The sequence below is a fragment of the Protomyctophum parallelum genome, assembly GCF_964188405.1.
Source record: "Protomyctophum parallelum genome assembly, chromosome: 22".
Lineage (NCBI taxonomy): Eukaryota > Metazoa > Chordata > Actinopteri > Myctophiformes > Myctophidae > Protomyctophum > Protomyctophum parallelum.
The window spans coordinates 9767429-9785477 of record NC_139714.1 but is presented as its reverse complement, the minus strand read 5'-3'; the positions used below and the strand labels follow the sequence as shown (position 1 = coordinate 9785477).

The following is an 18049-nucleotide window of genomic DNA, read 5'->3' as shown; positions in this document are numbered from 1 at the left end:
TGCTTCATGTGGGATACATATAAGCATACGGTAACACATTTACAAGATCAATAATAATAGGGAAGCTGAGATGGTTTATAACCAGTACAATTATCTGGATATATTATATATTGATCCAACTTGCATATGTTGTTCTGAAAAGAGGGGTACACTGCAAAATCCAGAGTGGTAATTTAACCCTAAAATTGTAAAAATGGTCCTGGGACCATTTTACAAATACAGTACAACAGTGTTAAAATAACCACTCATGGCTTTTGCTTTGTACTGTAAATGGATGGCCACACTACAATCAACCCCTCTGCTAGATAGCATAGCTGTATATTTTATATCAGCGCAATGGAAACACAGAATAATGAGCTGCACATTCGCACTAATAAAATAAAATATAAAGTAGTTTGATGGAGAAATATTGCATTCTCATATTTCCACAAAACCAAAAGGAGATTTTGACTAAAGACCAGGCATGTTCCATGCATGTTAGGCACTCACAGCACCTGTGCAATGCAATGCATTATCAGTTGTAGAAGGCATGTAGTGAAATGTTGCACTACTAGTCATACTTTGGTTTTTAAACCAATAAAAAGGAAGTTAGTGCCTGTCAAGAGGGAACTATTACACTACTCCTTTCTAAATCAAACCTGTTTTTCCAAACATGGGAAGCATAAGCTCATGGAACCTTCCTCATCGTTAGTGGGGTTAACATACTTCACTGCACCAGAGTGGGTAAGCAGCGGAATCCCCAAAGGTCCATTTGTCAATACGTTTTTCAACGATGAAAATTATTGAATGAATATTGCTAAATCGCTTACCAATTCACTCAATACAGTGGAAAACGAAAATCTTTTTTTCAAGCACTCAATGAATTGTATATATAACAGTCAGTGGAAATTAATATCTGCTAATTGCAGCCAACTCCAATACTGTGCAACGGTGCTTTCTCCATTGTCATGTTTGAAGAAGGAATCTGCTGGTCAATGCTCATGAAACATCATTAAATCCTGCACAGAGTTGTAGACGTGAAGTAGGACTGAGGGAATCTTTTTGAGGAATCCAAGGGTCAACTTATTTACATTGTCTATAGTAAGAGGTTACGGGCAATGTGTCCAAGTGTGCCTACTTCTCCATTGATCATTAATGTGCCACTATGACGCGTCTGGGATGTCTTGGTGACAACCTGTTGGCTAGCAGACAAGCTAGGGCAATGCCACCTATCTGGGTGAGGGCTAGCCCCAGCACAGTGGCAGCAATGTGGAAGACGTTGTCATTGACGAAGCTGAAGACCTTCCGGAAACAGCCGTGTGGATGGATCCCGGCGGCGACCACTCCTTCATTGTCCGTCGACGGAAGTGGCCGGTTCCTGCACCCCTTACGCCTCACGCAGCAGCTGTCCGGCAGTGACAACCAGGTGCCGTTCCAAAGGGGTGAGAACCCTACATCCTGGTTGGCCCAGTCGGAGGTCAGCCAGTCGCGCCAACCTTCGGCGCCGCAGCACTCGAGCGCCCTCTGGAGGCTGTCCAGAGCGTCGGCCCGACCTTCGTCGGCGGCATAGCCCGCCACCGCTCGCTGCAGGCCGCTGCGAAACCCTCCGGCGATGTCTTCGCGATAGAAGAGGCCAGAGAGTCCTGTGGCGAGGCCGGCTACAAGCGCGGCCAACTGAAAGAACCCGTACGCCCTTAGCACGCAGGGCAGGTTGGCAGCCACCCCCAGGCACCCGAGGAAGCCCCAAGCGGTGACGGCCGCACCTGTGATGAGAAGAATGAGCGGGGCATTGGGATAGCGGTTGGCGGACAGCATCATGTAGTCCGCCAGTGAGGCTTGCGCCCATACTCCCATGGTGAAGATGGCTAACCCGGCTGCCCAGAAGAGGCAGCTGAACGCCAGGAGCCCCAGGCGCAGGAGATGCATGACGCCCACGGGCCGACAGCAGGGCTGGCCGGCGCCCGGAGGCGGGAGTGCCGGGGGCGCCAGGGAGGCCTCGGAGCACAGGGAAGAGGAGAGGCTTCGCTGCTGCTGCTGGAGGGGGTCCTGGTGCTCTCGGTAGGGCGAGAGCAGGTAGCCCGGGATGGCGGACGCCCGGCGAGGGAGCGACGGAAGAGTGAGGAGGTCGAGACCCCTTGGAGAAGACGGCCTCCGCGTGGCGAGCTGCTCGCGCTCCCAGTCCAGAACCCGTCTACCGGGACTCAGCCGAGGTGGCAGGGAGTCGTAAGGCAGTGCAGAGCTCATGGTGCTGGCTCCGGCTTTATCAACCTCCCCCTCTCTCTCCTTCATGCAAACCCTTAGTCTCTCGCTCTCTCTCTAGCTATGCCCCCTCTCGCTCTTGTTCTCCTGCAACACAAAGCCGCCCCCCCCCTTCCCAAGTCTTTATGACTGGCTGTTAATACGCCACCGCTATACCCCACTGCACCAACTACACCGTAAATCCCGCTGATGGGTGTCACGTTGAAGCGTTATCTGCATCCACAGACACCTTTATTCCACTCTATTTATCTGTTTATTCGAGCCATTCTTTACACCTGCATGGTCACCAAAAATTCCTCCGTCGATCGTGGCGTACTCACTGCTGTCCCTCTCTCTGGTCAAGCCCGGTGGTGTTTCTCTGCGGTGGGATGGACTTGCAATCCACCCACGCACACCCTCTTTCGGTGCGGAGGAGACACTCGTTTCGTTTTTACTATGCTCCATTTGTGGCATCAATGAGCCGGCAGAAAGTCCTCTAATCTATTTAGGTGACATGTTTTATTTTATTTCTGCTTCCTCAAGCCTTCATGATTGCACAGACAAATAGTGCTTATTTAATATTTTTAAGTTTATGGTGCTTACATTTGGATGTCAACACAAGAGACATTATGTAACTATATGTGTTTTGAAAATCAGGGCGGTAAAAACAACTGAAACTTTGATAACAGATGGAAATTTGAATGACTTTGTCCAATTAATCTCTAGCAAAAACACAGACTATATTAAAATATTGTAAATTTGAAAATAATTTCTATACACACACACAAATACATATTTTATGAGAAGGTCAAGATATTAATTGGACAATTGCAAAAAACGTAATTTAGAGTAATTTAAGGATATTATAGTAGGCAACTGATGAAACATTAAAACATTAATATAGAATACTGAATCTATTTTTAGTTATTTTTTAAGATATTTTGGGGGGTTTTTTTGCCTTTTTTATTGATAGATTACAGTAGTGTGACAGGAAAGGGGGAGAGAGATGGGGGGGCTAAGACACGCAGCAAGGGTCGTCGGGATCGGGACTCGAACCCGCGACACACTGTCAGGCTGGATTACCAGCCTAGGTGCCTGGACCTCTCGGCCAGCCCAGGCCTGAATTTAAATTTAAACAGGACTAAAGCCTCTAGTGAGGTTTCAATTATCTAATGTAATCCTGGGCGGGGGGGGGGGGGCAGTGGACTGACCTCATGCTTCCTTCTATGCATGAAGAGTCCAGGCTGCTTCTTTTCACTTGACAGGGGGGAATTACCCCGGCCGGACGTAGCGCATGGAAGGAACATGATATTCTGACCAGTTCCCTCCATCAGGCTGGCCAGTGGGAGGTAGTTTAGAGACCAGGATTACTGCATGTTTTTGTGCCCCTAGGGGACACGAGGAGAACATGCAAACTCCACACAGAAAGGCGCTTTCGCCAACCCCGCCTAGGGTATGGGCACTGAGGGAGCACGTCCCCAACGGGAATCAAACCCAGGACCTTCTAGCTGTGAGGCGACAGCAAATTGTGGGAGGACTACATGGCCGAAATGGTGACGGCCAACCAGATTCGTCTGGAACTAGGCTATAACCAACCAGGGCCCCGTATGAAAATACGGGGCGGGACATTGCAGAAAACAATGGAACACAGAGAGGGACGAGACAAATATCCACACAGTGATATTAGTATCGCTACGCGAGGCTAGGACGGAAGCACAATCATGGGGAAAACTGATGGTCCGAAAGCCGTCCAGAAAAGTCCTCGCCGACGATGACCAGCCAAAACAAATAGATACAGATACAGTCAGACATGCATGTCAAGCGATGGCTGACAGACTGCGTGAGGGACCAGACTGACCTTCAGACCAGACTGCGTACCAGTGAGGACATAGTGGAAGACGTGAAGAGACAAAGTGAAGCTCATATGGTACTCAACTGTCCACTGAACAAACGAAGCTGAATGTGCACTGAGAACAAAGTGGAGGAACTGTCCACTCATCTGAAAGCTGTGTTGTAAATTATGTTCGGAAATTGTGAAAATAGCCAATCTACAAGCTCATAACGTGTGCAATGTGTTGTGAGAGTGTAGATCCACTATTTTAATGTGGCTTAACTTGCAGGTTTTGATACCTGCTATTAATCTAATGCTGCTCATGTTTTTTAACTTTTTTTAAACTACGATGAGTGTAATTTTAATGAATGAAAACACATCTTCAGTACTACGAGTCATACCGGATGCTAAAAATAGAAAATCAATTTCGAATGCAGTGAGAAAATATCCCTAGGGTCATTGTAATTATGCACTATTGCTCCCTTGTTAAATGGTACATGAAATTTTATCATCAGTCTCTCTCAAAGCCCCCCCCCCCCCCCCCCAGTAAAGGGCTAATTAAAGACTTTGTTAATTAAACACATTCATTAGAAACGGATGTAATTAAAAAAAAGGACAGTCATAATCAACAACACTGACAGAATAGAGGGGGTGGTACCTCTGTCCATAGGCTGGGATAGAGGAATGCTCTTCAGAACTACAGTGTAGCTCTGGTCTCACACCGGAGGACACCTGTGTATAGAACAAATAGACGCAGTCTATTAGTTTGAATGCAGAAATGATTCCTGGAATTTTCCCTGGTTTTATAGTGACGAGGAAAATAATCAATATACTAGACCAGTGGTTCCCAAATGCGTGTGCTGAGGGACATGGTTGTGCTTGGAGACAAGTCTGGCGACCCCTATAAGGTCACCAGACTTGCCACACGTCGCATCATGATGTGTTTGAATTTGCATGTCTATTTTCACTGCGAGTGCCTTTAAATGTTGACTTTCCCACTGATGACTTGGGCACAAAGTCTTTGCAAACCAATTGACTGGACAGAAGTCTATCAAGTAAATTAAGTTACTACTGTGGACAGGACAACTGTAAGAGCTCATTCATACAACCTAAAATGAATTTACACCAAAAAACATGAAGCATTGTTTTTAGCTGACAATGAGTTGACTGACAGACTTCAATTAAGTGGGTTGAATATCCTCAGTGGAGAAACATTTGTTCATGTTTAGAGCTAACTGGCCTTCAACTGGATTACATTTAAAATTATAAGCAATACACTAATGGTAAAATAAACTAACAAAAACAACTATTTAATGTACATTTACATTCATTATAAATTTGTCTTAAATAAGATGTGCACAAATAATGTGAAAAGGTTTCACCTGAAGAAATTCAACGACGAAACTCAACTAATGCAGCATTCAAACCTAGTCAAAACAATTATAAACTTTCAAATTCAGCATTTCAGAAACCGCGAAGACAAATCTTCATGTTTACATTGCAACATACAGTATGATGGAATGTCACTAGAGCGCCAGTATACAGTAGTTAAGCAATATTACATGAGAGGGTGCCATAATACTATTTGCATGGCTGTGATTCCATCGTAAGCACAACTCATATCGCCGCAGTCGGGCAGAAACCTTGTATCTCCATAATTCTTCTCTTTTTCTTTTCCTCATAAATAAATTCCTTTTTTTTAGAAAGTATCAAAAATAGCTAATCTATAAGCAACACGTTATGAGCTTGGGTGTGAAGGCTTTAGACCATCTAAAAACAAAAAGGATTTAGTTTCTTAATTCATTTTGGAACACTGAATCCTGAAGCCATAGGTGTTTTTTCCATTAGCCTAAGTGCCATAATTGAAGTGTACTGTATTGAAGGTGGGTGACTGTATTGAAGGTGGGTTAAGAGGTTTGCTTTCAGACAATCTTAGTGGCCCAGATTGAAAGTGGTTAAGCATTATAAAATATCTGCCCAATGAAAAGTACCGGTACAAAACACTGGAACACATTTCCTGAAAAGTTGCAGTTTTGGATATACAAGGATTCCACCTGACATTGACGGTATACATTACAACCTGAGCCCTTTATTCTACTGTAAACTAATTACGCAAAGGGAGTCTGATTATGACCCTTCAGAATTCCATGAACAAACAACATATAATGTACAGTACACAGTCAAACCAGGCTGAGTAGGTAGTTAACAGGCTATAATTCTATTTAAACCGGCTATCGGTTAACAGTTTAGCCGGAGGCATGCAAATGAAAGCTGCCTCTGACAATATCACTCCTAATGCATGTTCAGTTCGGAGTGTCCAAACGTTGTCCATGATCCACTTGCATGTGCTTCTGCAGCTTAGCCTTGGAGGTGTACGCTTTCATGCACTGTTCACAGTACGGCCTCGACGGCTTCTGCCCCGAATGACAGCGTTTGTGCCGCGCCAGCTCCGAAGAGCTCTTGAACCTGAGGTCACACAGAGAGCAGGGATAGGGACGTTCCCCAGTGTGAATGCGCTCATGGAGCTGTGCTTCACTGAGGGTGAGAAAGGCCTTCTCGCAGTGACCACAAGGGAACGGTCTCTCTCCGGTGTGAATGAGGTTGTGTCTGGTCAGCGCGTAGGGTTTCGTAAAGCATTTCCCGCAGTAGGTGCACGGGTACGGGCGCACGCCCGTGTGTGACACCATGTGATCTTGTTGCGTTTTTTTGCTCTTGAAACGTTTGTCGCACTTACTGCAGGAATAGGGCCTGTCGTCCACATGGGACCTGTAGTGTTTGGAGAGCTCGCCCTGGGAGAGGAAACCCTTCCCACACTGAGAGCAGAGGAAGGGCTTCTCCCCCGTGTGCATCCTTTCATGTCGAGCCAGGATGGAGGCCAGCGTGAACCTCTTTGGACAATGGGAGCAATGGAAGGGCCGCTCGCCCGTGTGAGTCTGGAGGTGCTTCATGAGCATGAAGCGGAGGGAGAAGCGCTTGCTGCACTGGCTGCACTGGTACGGGCGCACGCCCGTGTGGGTGGCCTGGTGCCTCTTCACGTCCGACTTGCGCGTGTACGTCTTGTCACAGTGCTGGCACTTGAACTGCCGCTTGACCCGGTGGGTCTGCCGGTGCAGCGAGCGCGCCAGCAGGGTGACGAAGCCTTCGCCGCACTGCTGGCAGACGTAACGCAGGCTCGCGCCGTGGCTCTTCTTGTGCTCGAGCAGCTCGGAGGCGGTGGGGAAGCTCTGGCTGCAGATGGAGCACATCTGAGGGAGTTTGCTCTCTCCCGAGTGGGACTCCTTATGGTGGACGGTTAAGGCGCGGAGGTTGGTGAAGGCGCTCTTGCACACCTGGCAGGAGAAGGAGATCGGCATGCCGTGGTGTTTACTTTCGTGCTTGGTCAGGTCCCACGAGTGCTGGAAGGTACGATCGCACTGGGAGCAATGGAAGGGCCTTTCTCCCGTGTGGGTGAGCTGGTGCCTGCGGACGTCCGACGTGCGCGTAAACACCTTACCACACGTTTCACACGAGAGGGCCTTCCGTTTGCCTTGGGGGGGTGACAGTTCTACAGCCATACCCTCACAGTGTTCATTAACAAGTTGTTCCGTCTTCACCATGTCCCCTTTGGGGAAAAGCTTGATTGAGGTGAATATTTGATCCGTGTTGCAGGGAGAAGGCATGAATTCGTCTCCATCCTGCTTTGCATCCATGAGTGCCCTGTACTCGTCCGTGCGGACGTTTTGTATGTGGATATGAGGGGGGCTGTCTTCATCGGTGTTATGGAAAGGACACTGCGAGCAGGTGAAGATGATGGAAGTCATCTCTCCACATTCATCTAGAATAAAAAGGAAATAGAGAGCGGATTCAAATATGTGCATTTGGTTTCAACCAGTCGCTCTTCTTTTCTGTGAAAACAACTTAAATTATTTTAGAGCCAGACGGTATTGAGAATTATGTCCTAATTTTCAACCACTTTCAATCTAGTGTCTCTATTTTGGGCATGTCATTATTGGCGATCAAAACATTTATTAGCTGCCTTGTATTTTTTTATGTTTGACTACGGCGGTAGTCAAAGTGGTCAAAGAAAGTAAAGTTCAGTTTGTGTATTTTATATTAATTTATTATACGGCTTGGTTGAATTTGATTCTGATCTGTTATTTAATAACGCACCAGAATCATATTAAGCAATCAATCGCAGTGCTCTGTTAACACACTCAAAGGCAGCTATGTAAACAAACACACAATGTCATTGTACGCTAAAGCAGAGGTTCCCAACCACTGGTACTAGTATTACTAGTACCACTGGTACTAGTATTACTAGTACCACTGGTACTAGTATTACTAGTGGTACTTGAACCCACCTCTGGTGGTACACAGAGGAGTCGCCACAAAAAAAGAGTAGTTTATTTACCTGTGTTAATTCCTTTGATTGCTATGACAGATGAGGCAATTGCTGCATCAGCACTGTTCCTGGTGGAAAGAATTGTACATATTATTGTTGACATATTAGTGGCAAACAAACAGAATGACAAGTTACATTCATCGTACAAACATTATACGAATATACTGTACGTTTTATGTTTTCCAATATTCTCCTTCAACGAAGTCTTGGCTTTAAGTGCGTGCTGCCTGGTTGACTTCTTAATTTCAAGACGTGTGGATCTGCGCACGCTTTCCGAGGAGGGTGACAGTTCAGTTTCAGGGCAAGCGGCCGACTGTTCAGTTTCAGGGCAAGCGGCCGACTGTTCAGTTTCAGGGCAAGCGGCCGACTGTTCAGTTTCAGGGCCAGGGGACGCCTGTTGAGGTTCAGGGCAAGGGGCCGACTGTTCAGTTTCAGGGCTAGAGACCGCATGTTGAGTTTCAGAGCCAGAGACCGCATGTTGAGTTTCAGAGCCAGAGACCGCATGTTGAGTTTCAGAGCCAGAGACCGCATGTTGAGTTTCAGAGCCAGAGACCGCATGTTGAGTTTCAGAGCCAGAGACCGCATGTTGAGTTTCAGAGCCAGAGACCGCATGTTGAGTTTCAGAGCCAGAGGGTTCACAGGTAGAGTCCGTTGGCCCTTGGTTGACAGACACAGGCTCTACTTCATCCCTGAACTGCATGTTTGGCCCATTCCCTACCTGCCCACTAGGCTGTGCAATGTCATCATCCACTTCATTATCTAATTGGACGCTCACTTCATGTGCCGTTCCTTCAAACGTGGTGAATTCTTCGGACTCCACCTCATGTGAATCACTAGACCTCATTAGAATCATACGCCTGGATGCTGGTGCTTCCTTCCTGAGCGTAAACGTCTTGCTTAACGTTTCCAGTGCTTTGGCCACGTCCACGTTTTCACCGGATTCTCCCACGTCGTGTGAACTCAGAGCCTCCATCTCTTCACCGGCGTCGCCGTCATCCTCTACGGCCTCCATCTCCGCCTCACAGAGCTGCTCCGTCTGGACGTGGACCTCCTCCGTCGACTCCACCACCTCTTCGGTGAACTCGGACCCCACTACCACTTCGGTGTAGTCGGTGTAAACCGTCACGACCCTATACTGGTCTGCAGCTCCCACAAAAGCGGGGATTACAATGGGATTGAGAACGTTAGCGTAGCTATGCATCGCTTCTAGTCCAATGGCAGCAGTGTTTTTTTGCGAGGGAGGGATGGACAAAGCAGACATTATGCAGCTGCTGGCGGTGGATGACGGGCCATCTAGCGAGAAAGAAAAGATTAAGATTCAAGGTTATTCCGTTATGTCTCGTGTACATCGTGGCAGCATAGTGACACTAATAAAACAAAATAAATAAACAAGCTATGATCTATACAATTAATATACTGAATTGTACATGATGCGCGAGCACACACACAATGGTACAACAAAATCTGCACACCAGCCGTGTACAGATTCAGTAAGCTGGTGACGCTCTGTATTCAACATAAGTCTGAGGAAGAGCCCTAGTGCTTGAAATGTCAGTATAATAAATCTATAAATAGTGTGTGTATTTTATCTTTATTACACACGGTGAGCTTTTTTTATCCATTTTTCTTTTACCTATTCTCATTCACCTATTGTCAAACACTCAACCAACCGGACCCAAGCCCCCGATATTCTGGGGCCAAAGTTCAGCTACAAATTGCAGATCTACAAGCTCGCAACGCTTTACTTTGTGACATGTTGTGAGCTTTTAGAACTGCTAATTTTCCATACGATATTTAGTGAAAACAGGAGGGGGGGGGGGGGGGGTCAACTAAGTATAGGGCTGTTTTAAAGACACTCACATGGCACCTTCAGAAGGCCCGCGCTTTTATGGTGCTGGTAGATGAGGCCTAGCTCGTCAGGCGTCACCTGCACACATTCCTCCAGCGAGGACGGAGCAGACCCCAGCCACGCCGCCGTCTAGGACCACAACCACAAACACTTTCACAGCTCGTTTACACTTAAAAGGTTAACTCCACTAGGGAGGTGTAAAAGTGTCAAATGCCTATTTCTTTATTTTTTTAATTCTGTTATCCATCCACATAAACGTTGCCTCAATCGAGTTAATAATATCAGATACCATTACCAATCATAACCAATATTGCAGGGGTTTTCAACCCTTTTCATATCAAGGCCTATTATTTAATTGGCTTTCGAGCCACGGACCACCATTGGATGAGATTTTGACTCTCAGACACAAAACTTAGAATATTTTGTTGTTGTTGGATAAGATGTTGTCCACAATTCCATGCTGCATTGAGGTGGTACCATTAGGAGAGATAGCAGGCAGACGTTGATCAAAATAATAATTCTACATTCTCCAATTTGTCCCCCCAGGAATCCTGAATACATTTTTTTGTTGGTTTTCATACTAGGTATCCTATAAATGTAGACTTTACTATTGGCAGGGTTTGGATGACAATATAGCCTTTGCAACAGATATATATATATTATTTTATTATTATTATTTTAAATCGATTTTGATCCTACTAACGAATAACGATACATCGATTAATGGGACACATGCCAAAACTCCACCAACTCAGTCTCTCTGTATCAAAGTGTGTATACGGTACAGCTGAACTACAGCGAAGAAATCTCTGCTCGAGAAATTTGTAAAAGCCAGTGTTTTACTCATGGGGGAACCATCTGCCATATATTTAATTATCACCAAATGATACAGATATCAAACAAAAAAATGGCTTTAAATGCACCTCCCCCCCCCACACACACACACACACACACATACACACACAAACACACACGCACACACACAAAAAGAACCGGCATTGTAGTATATTGGGATATATACAGCACATTTGGATGTAAAGTACAAGGACAATCTGCACATAGTGTGTGTGTATGTGTGTGTGTGTGTGTATGTGTGTGTGTGTGTGTGTGTGTGTGGTGTGTGTAAACCAGAGAATTTTAATCTAAACAAAAAACAAACAAAAACACAAAGCATTAATTCCATTACGTTCGTAGATACAACTGTGACATAAATCAGCTTGCAAGGGTTTGTACAGCATGGAATGTTTTGCAACACATTGCACCAGGGATAGAGATTGAGACATCTGGGTGGCGATGCCGTAAGATTAATAATGAGAGGGTGAGGCTGTGTGCCGTGGAGGGTACCTGTTTGAGGTCTGGTACTGGAAACAACTTCTCCAGTTTGGAGAGCAACTCCCACAGGAGAACATGCAGAGCATCATCATATTTGGATCCATATTCCACTGGAAAGACCTCCTGGAAGAAGACACAGACTATTAGCCTTCTGCTTTGTAAGCAAAGACTGAAGATGAATTATATAATAATGATGATGATGTCAGGCAGCATATATATTTATTTACAGAAAAGGATCAGTTATTACAGTGTTACACAGTCAAACCTTGAGTGAATTAAACTATGAATTTAACTATGAGTTAGCTAGTTTTATCCAGTCTACAACAGAGAAGAGGTAATCGCAATGGTCCAAACTACAAAGAAGATGGTGGTGCATCTAGTGTCCAATCTGGTGCGCTGTCTGCTTCAAATAACTTCGTTTAACACTAGGGCTGTATTTTGCGTGTCTTAAGTACCAGGTCTTATTCCCTAACTTGAGTAAACTAAAGACCTGAAGGCGTGATCAATGCCATTTGGCTATTCTGAGTGGCCAAAGAGCATTGATCACGCCTCCAGGTCTTTAGTTTACTCAAGTTAGGGAATAAGACCTGGTACTTAAGACACGCAAAATACAGCCCCTAGGTGTCCTAATTAAGTTGACACTGGGTCCAAATTTCTCAATGGAAGGGTAGGAAGACCACGTACAACATCTGCAGATGTGCTAGTGTTACTGTTATTGTCTATTAACATACTCTACCATGAAGATGTACATGTTATATAATATTAAAATGTTTTACTCATTAAAGCAAACCCTAGATTGTAGCTTTATCGCTGGTGTCGATCTGAATGGCTCAAACCTGGTAGAAGTATGCTCTCTCTGCCGGGTCTTTGAGCAGGCTCTGAACAAGAGCAATGAAAGTGGACTCTGTTTTTTCCACATCTGCATTCTTGTACTGCAAACCAACAAACAGAACCAATAAAAATAAGGTAAATAAAAAGATATGTTGGTCAAATATATTGTAACCTTGTATGTCTAAAACAGTTACCTTTCAGGAAAAACAAAAAACAATGGATTCAACAAAGTTATTATTTAGCCCAGTGGTTCTCAACCAGTGGACTGGGGAACACCAATGGTCCTTGAGGGAGATCCAGGTGGTCCCCAGATAAATGATGGAATTAGTAACCACTAACCAAAAGGACCCTTATAGATCATAAAGTATGATGTTGGGAGCTTAATAAAACATTCATTTGAGCTCCCGGTTAACATATCAATGGTTCTATCGCTAGGACAAGGCCGTGAGCCTGGCTCGAAAATGTATTACTTCCAGGTCATTCGGCTGGATAACGGCTCTTCTTCTGTGGATTTTGTGTGTATAGTATACTGCTGGAACTGGCCACAGATCGACGCCTATATGGTAACGGGAGGAAATACCGGTAGTTAAACTCAGAGTGTAAAATGAAACACTCTCAAGAGTTAACGATTGATAAACACGTGCATTACTTAATTTGCAAGTCTACAGAATTACAGAATGTAGAAGAATTCTTATTTTGATCAACGTTTGCCTGTTATCAGTCCTGTGGTACCATATCAATACAGAATGGAATTGTAGACAAAATCCTATCCAACGATAACAAAATATTCAATGTTTGGGGTCTGAGAGGCTAAATCTCATCATCAAAAGGTGGTCTGTGGCTCAAATGCCGAATGAATAATGGACCTTGACATAAAAAAGGTTGAAAACCACTGGGTTAAAATATGAATTTTGGAGATTGATACAAGGTTTTTGCCTGTCGTGTGCTTACTGCAGTGTTTATAGGGGTGAAACGCAGCTTGTCTAGACAGCGCTGGACTGCTTGAGCGTCAACACAGCCCCGGCTTGAACCTTTGCACAGCTCCAGAATAAGCTGAAATACACAAATATTGTCACTGCAAAACCCATGTGGGATATATACAAAAAAGAAAATAATAAGTGTTAATCAGGTCAATATTCTGATAGTAATCATTGCTTTAGTGTTTGTTCAGTAACAGAGAGACACATCTGAGTTTTTGACCAATAACCACCTTTGTTTCAGGGGTTTTCAACGGGTGGTCCGTGGACCACTGGTGGTCCGTGAAGGTATTGCATGTGGTCCCTGACCATGCATTTAGTAATGTACAGAGTAAAGTGAAGATGTTGTACTTTCTTCCACGGAACAGTGCACTAAACGTTTATGCACTGTTCTGTGGAAGTGCGTCAATGTTGTAGCCTTGCGTAGCCAGACTTATCTGCCTTTGCAATGCACGCAGAGATATTTATCTGGCTATGCAAGGCTATCAATGTTGTCAGTTACTGGGAAGTCTGAGGTTAAGAAATTCCAAAGAAAAGAGAGGGGCAGAGAAGGGCAGTCCATACTGTCTCCGACCACCGAACTTTTCGTCGGGAAAGATCTGACTTAAATTTTTTCTCCGAAGTAGAGTTCGGCCAGTCACAACATCTGGGAGTGCAGCTTTCAGAACAAGAATTCGGAGGAATGCGTTTCAGAAGTTGCGAGTGACGTCATGTTGTAGTTGTACCGGAGCTTTCCGACGAAAAGTTTGATGGTCGGAGACAGTATGGACTCCCTTTAGAATCTCAATAAGGGTACAGTATATCAGTTAGCCTGAGTTTAATGGAAGGTTGGATAAAGTAAGAGAATGGAATAAGGGTAACCTAAGGGTAACCGTGGGATAGGAATAGATCATGAAAAGCCCTCATTATTTAATTTTTTTATTAGCCATTAATTCAAATATTTTCTTACTGTATTATTTGATCTGCTATTTTTGTCGCACTTTTCCCCAGAATAGGGATGCTGGGGGTTCAAGCCTGGCATTTTAAGTTAATATAATAATAATATCGTTAATCGCAATTATTCTTGCCACAATAATCATGACCGACATGTCATTTTCATATCGTCCCATCCCTATACTCTTGCTCACCCTCGCTCGCAGTCCCAGAACGAGCTGAGCTCTCTGCATGTGGGTTATGAGTCCAGGCACCGACTCTGTCACTGTGAGCACCAGCTGTTCCAGTGTGCCGTAGCTCATGACATCTTTCTGCTTCACTACCTGCCACATGGTGGCGGACAACAGCCGCAGCGGTGGAACCAGCAGCCGCAGGGATGAGAGCGGCAGGCCCGGGTCTACGGGACACAACAAGAGGAGCATGGGTTGTTAGACAGGGCATGACGGAATCAATTTCAACTACAGTGATCTATGTTGTAACTTTGTGTGTGTGTGTGTGTGTGTGTGTGTGTGTGTGTGTGTGTGTGTGTGTGTGTGTGTGTGTGTGTGTGTGTGTGTGTGTGTGTGTGTGGAGATTGAGACATCTGGGTGGCGATGCCGTAAGATTAATAATGAGAGGGTGAGGGTGTGTGCCGCGAAGGGTACCCGTTTGAGGTCTGGTACTGGAAACAACTTATCCAGTTTCTCAAGCTTGTAGTTTGGTAATTTTTTGCAATTCAATTGTATGATGTACACATGCAGGGCTTTAATAGGGACAGTTCACACACACGAAGACAATGATTTATTGTATTACACATTTTAAATATGCAAATTAGGCATTATGTAGGATAATATGCAAAATAATCAAAAATATGAAAAAGGTACTACTGTGGAAGGGTTATCATGTATTAATTTACTTGTATTGATCCTATAAACAATTTAATATAGGGTATAGTTTGCCCACCAATTTTGGAGCTCTGGCTCATGGACTAAAAACCAAAAAGAACTGAACCGGTTCCCATTGGGAACCAACTGGTGGAAAAGGGGTCATACTGTCTCCATAGGGAACCAAAGCAGAAATTATGAATACGGCAAAAACAAAAATGTATCCATGAATTCAAGTCTCCATTTGGTGAGTAGCTTAATCGATAGGAAACAAAAGTAATTTTGGTGGTGAACTATGCCTTTAAATGTTGATTTAGTCGATTATTAAAATTAGATCATGTGTTCATATAAGTCAAGAAAGGTTTTCTAATATATCAACAAATCGGCAAAAAAAATCTCTTAAAAAGGAATTATCCCAAATCACCAAATTATTATTATTTATTAAAAAGAAAATTCAGCACAACCAGGAGTTCTTTAAACCAGGCTGCAATTATAAAACCTGCACCTCAATTACTAAACTGTTTCACTACAGAAATGTAATATACACAATTATCTATATTTACTATAGTTCATTATTTTTGTTATAATAAAAAAGTGTTCAGTTCAATAACTAACTAGACTGGGCAATGGCATCAGCAAATGAACCAGAGTAGTTGCTGGATACAAATCATAATAAATAATTTATAATAGCCTTTAGACTAAATTCCATGAGGCACATTTCGCAGACATGGTTCACCAACATAAAAGGACATACACAAATAACATAAATTATTAAAATAAGCACATACAACACTTTTAACGTGTGTGATGCGTTTTAGACTTTTAGTACCATCAAATAGTCAGGCCCTGCTAACTGGTTGCCAGACAGTTTTCCACTAAAATGCTGAAGAACTTTCACTCAGATACATACCAATAATTCTTTGATTTGATCCTCTAGTATCCATGACTGAAACCGTTGTGGTGCAATGGTTTAAATAAATGTATAAGTGAAACAATGGGGGTTTGTGTGATTTTAGTGGCTAACATGCGCTAATGGAACGCAAGCGCCCGATGCCTCAACTTTTCTTCCGCCTCTTTTCTCTTCTTCCTCTGTTCTCTCAACCAACCCCAACGGTAAGGTGCATAGCATACCGCCAGTCCGCCACCTACTGTACAAGAGTGTGTAACAGTTGTGTTTTTGTTCACTGTGTAATAATTATTTATAAACTCTACTCTATTAAACCTAAATGAAAAATATTTGTTCCCTGACCGGGAATCGAACCCGGGCCGCGAGAGCGCCGAATCCTAACCACTTCCAGGGTCCCCCAATAGGCGGCCCGCGGGCCATTTGCGGCCCACAGAGCGCCCCCTTGTGGCCCATGAAAGAATTTCCAAAAAAAAAAAAAAATGTTTTTTTTTAGTATAGGCCTATCTTTTTTTAAGGGTCGCAGATATAAATGGCATTAAATGGGGGTCAGTAGCCTATGCATGTCAAACTGGGCATCCTTTTCAAATGGGGTCTTGCCCTGAAAATGAATTTTCAGGGCAAGACCTCGACCTCGCGCGTGCAGACTCGGCCCCCAGCCTGGTACGCTAGTCAAAATATGGCCCTTGAGGAAAATTAATTGGGGAACCCACTAGACCATCAGGGACAGATACATAGCTAATGGTGGGCATTGGTATGATATAAAATGAGAACTTGTACAATAATATTTAATTTCCTCTGTCACACGTGTACACAATATCAAATATCAAAGGATTCCTTATTCAATAATAATAAGGCTTATTGTACCCTGTTGCCTAGCCCCTCTCGGGACCCCCTGGGTCAGCTCTCCCCATGTCCCCCATATATGGGGACTAGGTTGGCGGAGGGTGTGTAGAGCCCAGGATCACATTAGATAATTGACACAGGGGTGAAAAATGGGTTACAAAAAAAAAAAGACTATAAAAATGGTACCCCAGTCAAACTTCCCCCTGCTCACTCCTCCTCATGCATTGAAGGAACCATAGAGCTCAGTTTGGGACTCTCCCCAGGTTAGCAGATGGATAGTAGCGCCCAGGATTACATCTTATAGGCAATTGGCACCCTGTGAAAAATGGGTTACAATTTTAATTTAATTAAATAAATAAACATAAATTGTACCCCAGTGCCTGCAGCTGTTGGTTACCAAGGCTACTAAGCCCTCGGGATAGGATTGCCTGCTAAATGGCCATGTAGTTGGTGCTACAATACTCAAATGTGCAATAATCATGTGCATCATGCTTCCATGCACTTGTCCCATTTAGGCTACAGATTTCAGATTTCTATTGAAGGCATAGGCCATTTGAGGTTCTGGTACTTCAAAAGCATAACAGCCTGTGTGGCACTCAGGTATTCTTCATACAGTAACTGTATGAGTGTTGTGTAGTAGCCTACTGCAAGAGAACAACGTTTGAATATGGTCTCCTTATACATGTTCATGCTTGTTGAATAGCTGACTTTGATTGTGGATCTTGAGGATGTAACAACTTTTAATTTAAAAAAAATCACTATCAGAGCCTATTTGTCCTTGTATTTCCTATTTCCCTGTGGATATTTTCATTGATCGCAATGGCAAGAGTTTGTTTCATATGGTGTGACTATAGTACCATATTATATCACAGTCACAAGTTGACATGTTGCACTGCCTGCTAGACAACAGCAGGTGGTGCTGTTTTATGCTCTGCACAGTGTAGGCTACTCAGTTATTTGCTCGAGATTTTCAAATTAAAAGATTAATACGATATTCTGCATTTGTCAGTCTCCACAGAAGAGTTTGTGTTTCATGGACAGGGTGTGACTATACCAACATCATTGACTTTCTACAGCTATTCATT

The 18049-nt window shown here is 44.0% G+C and overlaps 2 protein-coding genes across 3 annotated transcripts; both read right to left on the bottom strand.

Moving 5' to 3' along the window:
* Positions 1-855: 855 nt before the first annotated feature.
* LOC310879690 (tetraspanin-7-like) lies at positions 856-2258 on the bottom strand. Its single transcript, XM_083794498.1, has one exon. The coding sequence runs from the start codon at positions 2221-2223 to the stop codon at positions 1132-1134; it is 1092 nt and encodes a 363-aa protein (XP_083650624.1). The 5' UTR covers positions 2224-2258; the 3' UTR covers positions 856-1131.
* A 2447-nt stretch (positions 2259-4705) lies between these two features.
* On the bottom strand, positions 4706-16269 carry LOC310853252 (uncharacterized protein). Of its 2 annotated transcripts, XR_014568758.1 has the most exons (10): positions 16125-16269; positions 14546-14748; positions 13393-13494; positions 12447-12542; positions 11623-11733; positions 10290-10407; positions 8600-9722; positions 8439-8497; positions 5431-7862; positions 4706-4780 (listed from the first exon to the last, which is right to left on the bottom strand). XR_014568758.1 is itself a non-coding variant. In XM_083757514.1 (9 exons), the coding sequence occupies exons 1-9, from the start codon at positions 16156-16158 to the stop codon at positions 6352-6354; spliced, it is 3357 nt and encodes a 1118-aa protein (XP_083613640.1). In that variant the 5' UTR covers positions 16159-16269; the 3' UTR covers positions 5012-6351. The 2 variants fall into 2 exon arrangements, 1 of the variants encoding a protein (XP_083613640.1); XM_083757514.1 differs by lacking the exon at positions 4706-4780 and having other exon boundaries at positions 5012-7862.
* Positions 16270-18049: the final 1780 nt, after the last annotated feature.

Excerpts from the sequence above, each read along its gene's own strand:
- LOC310879690 (XM_083794498.1), bottom strand. The coding sequence starts at position 2,223 with ATGAGCTCTGCACTGCCTTACGACTCCCTGCCACCTCGGCTGAGTCCC.
- LOC310853252 (XM_083757514.1), bottom strand. The coding sequence starts at position 16,158 with ATGGATACTAGAGGATCAAATCAAAGAATTATTG. Across the intron at positions 14,749-16,124 it reads ATCAAATCAAAGAATTATTG|ACCCGGGCCTGCCGCTCTCA; the intron begins GTATGTATCTGA and ends TGTGTCCCGTAG. Across the intron at positions 9,723-10,289 it reads GGGCCTTCTGAAGGTGCCAT|ATGGCCCGTCATCCACCGCC; the intron begins GTGAGTGTCTTT and ends CTTTCTCGCTAG.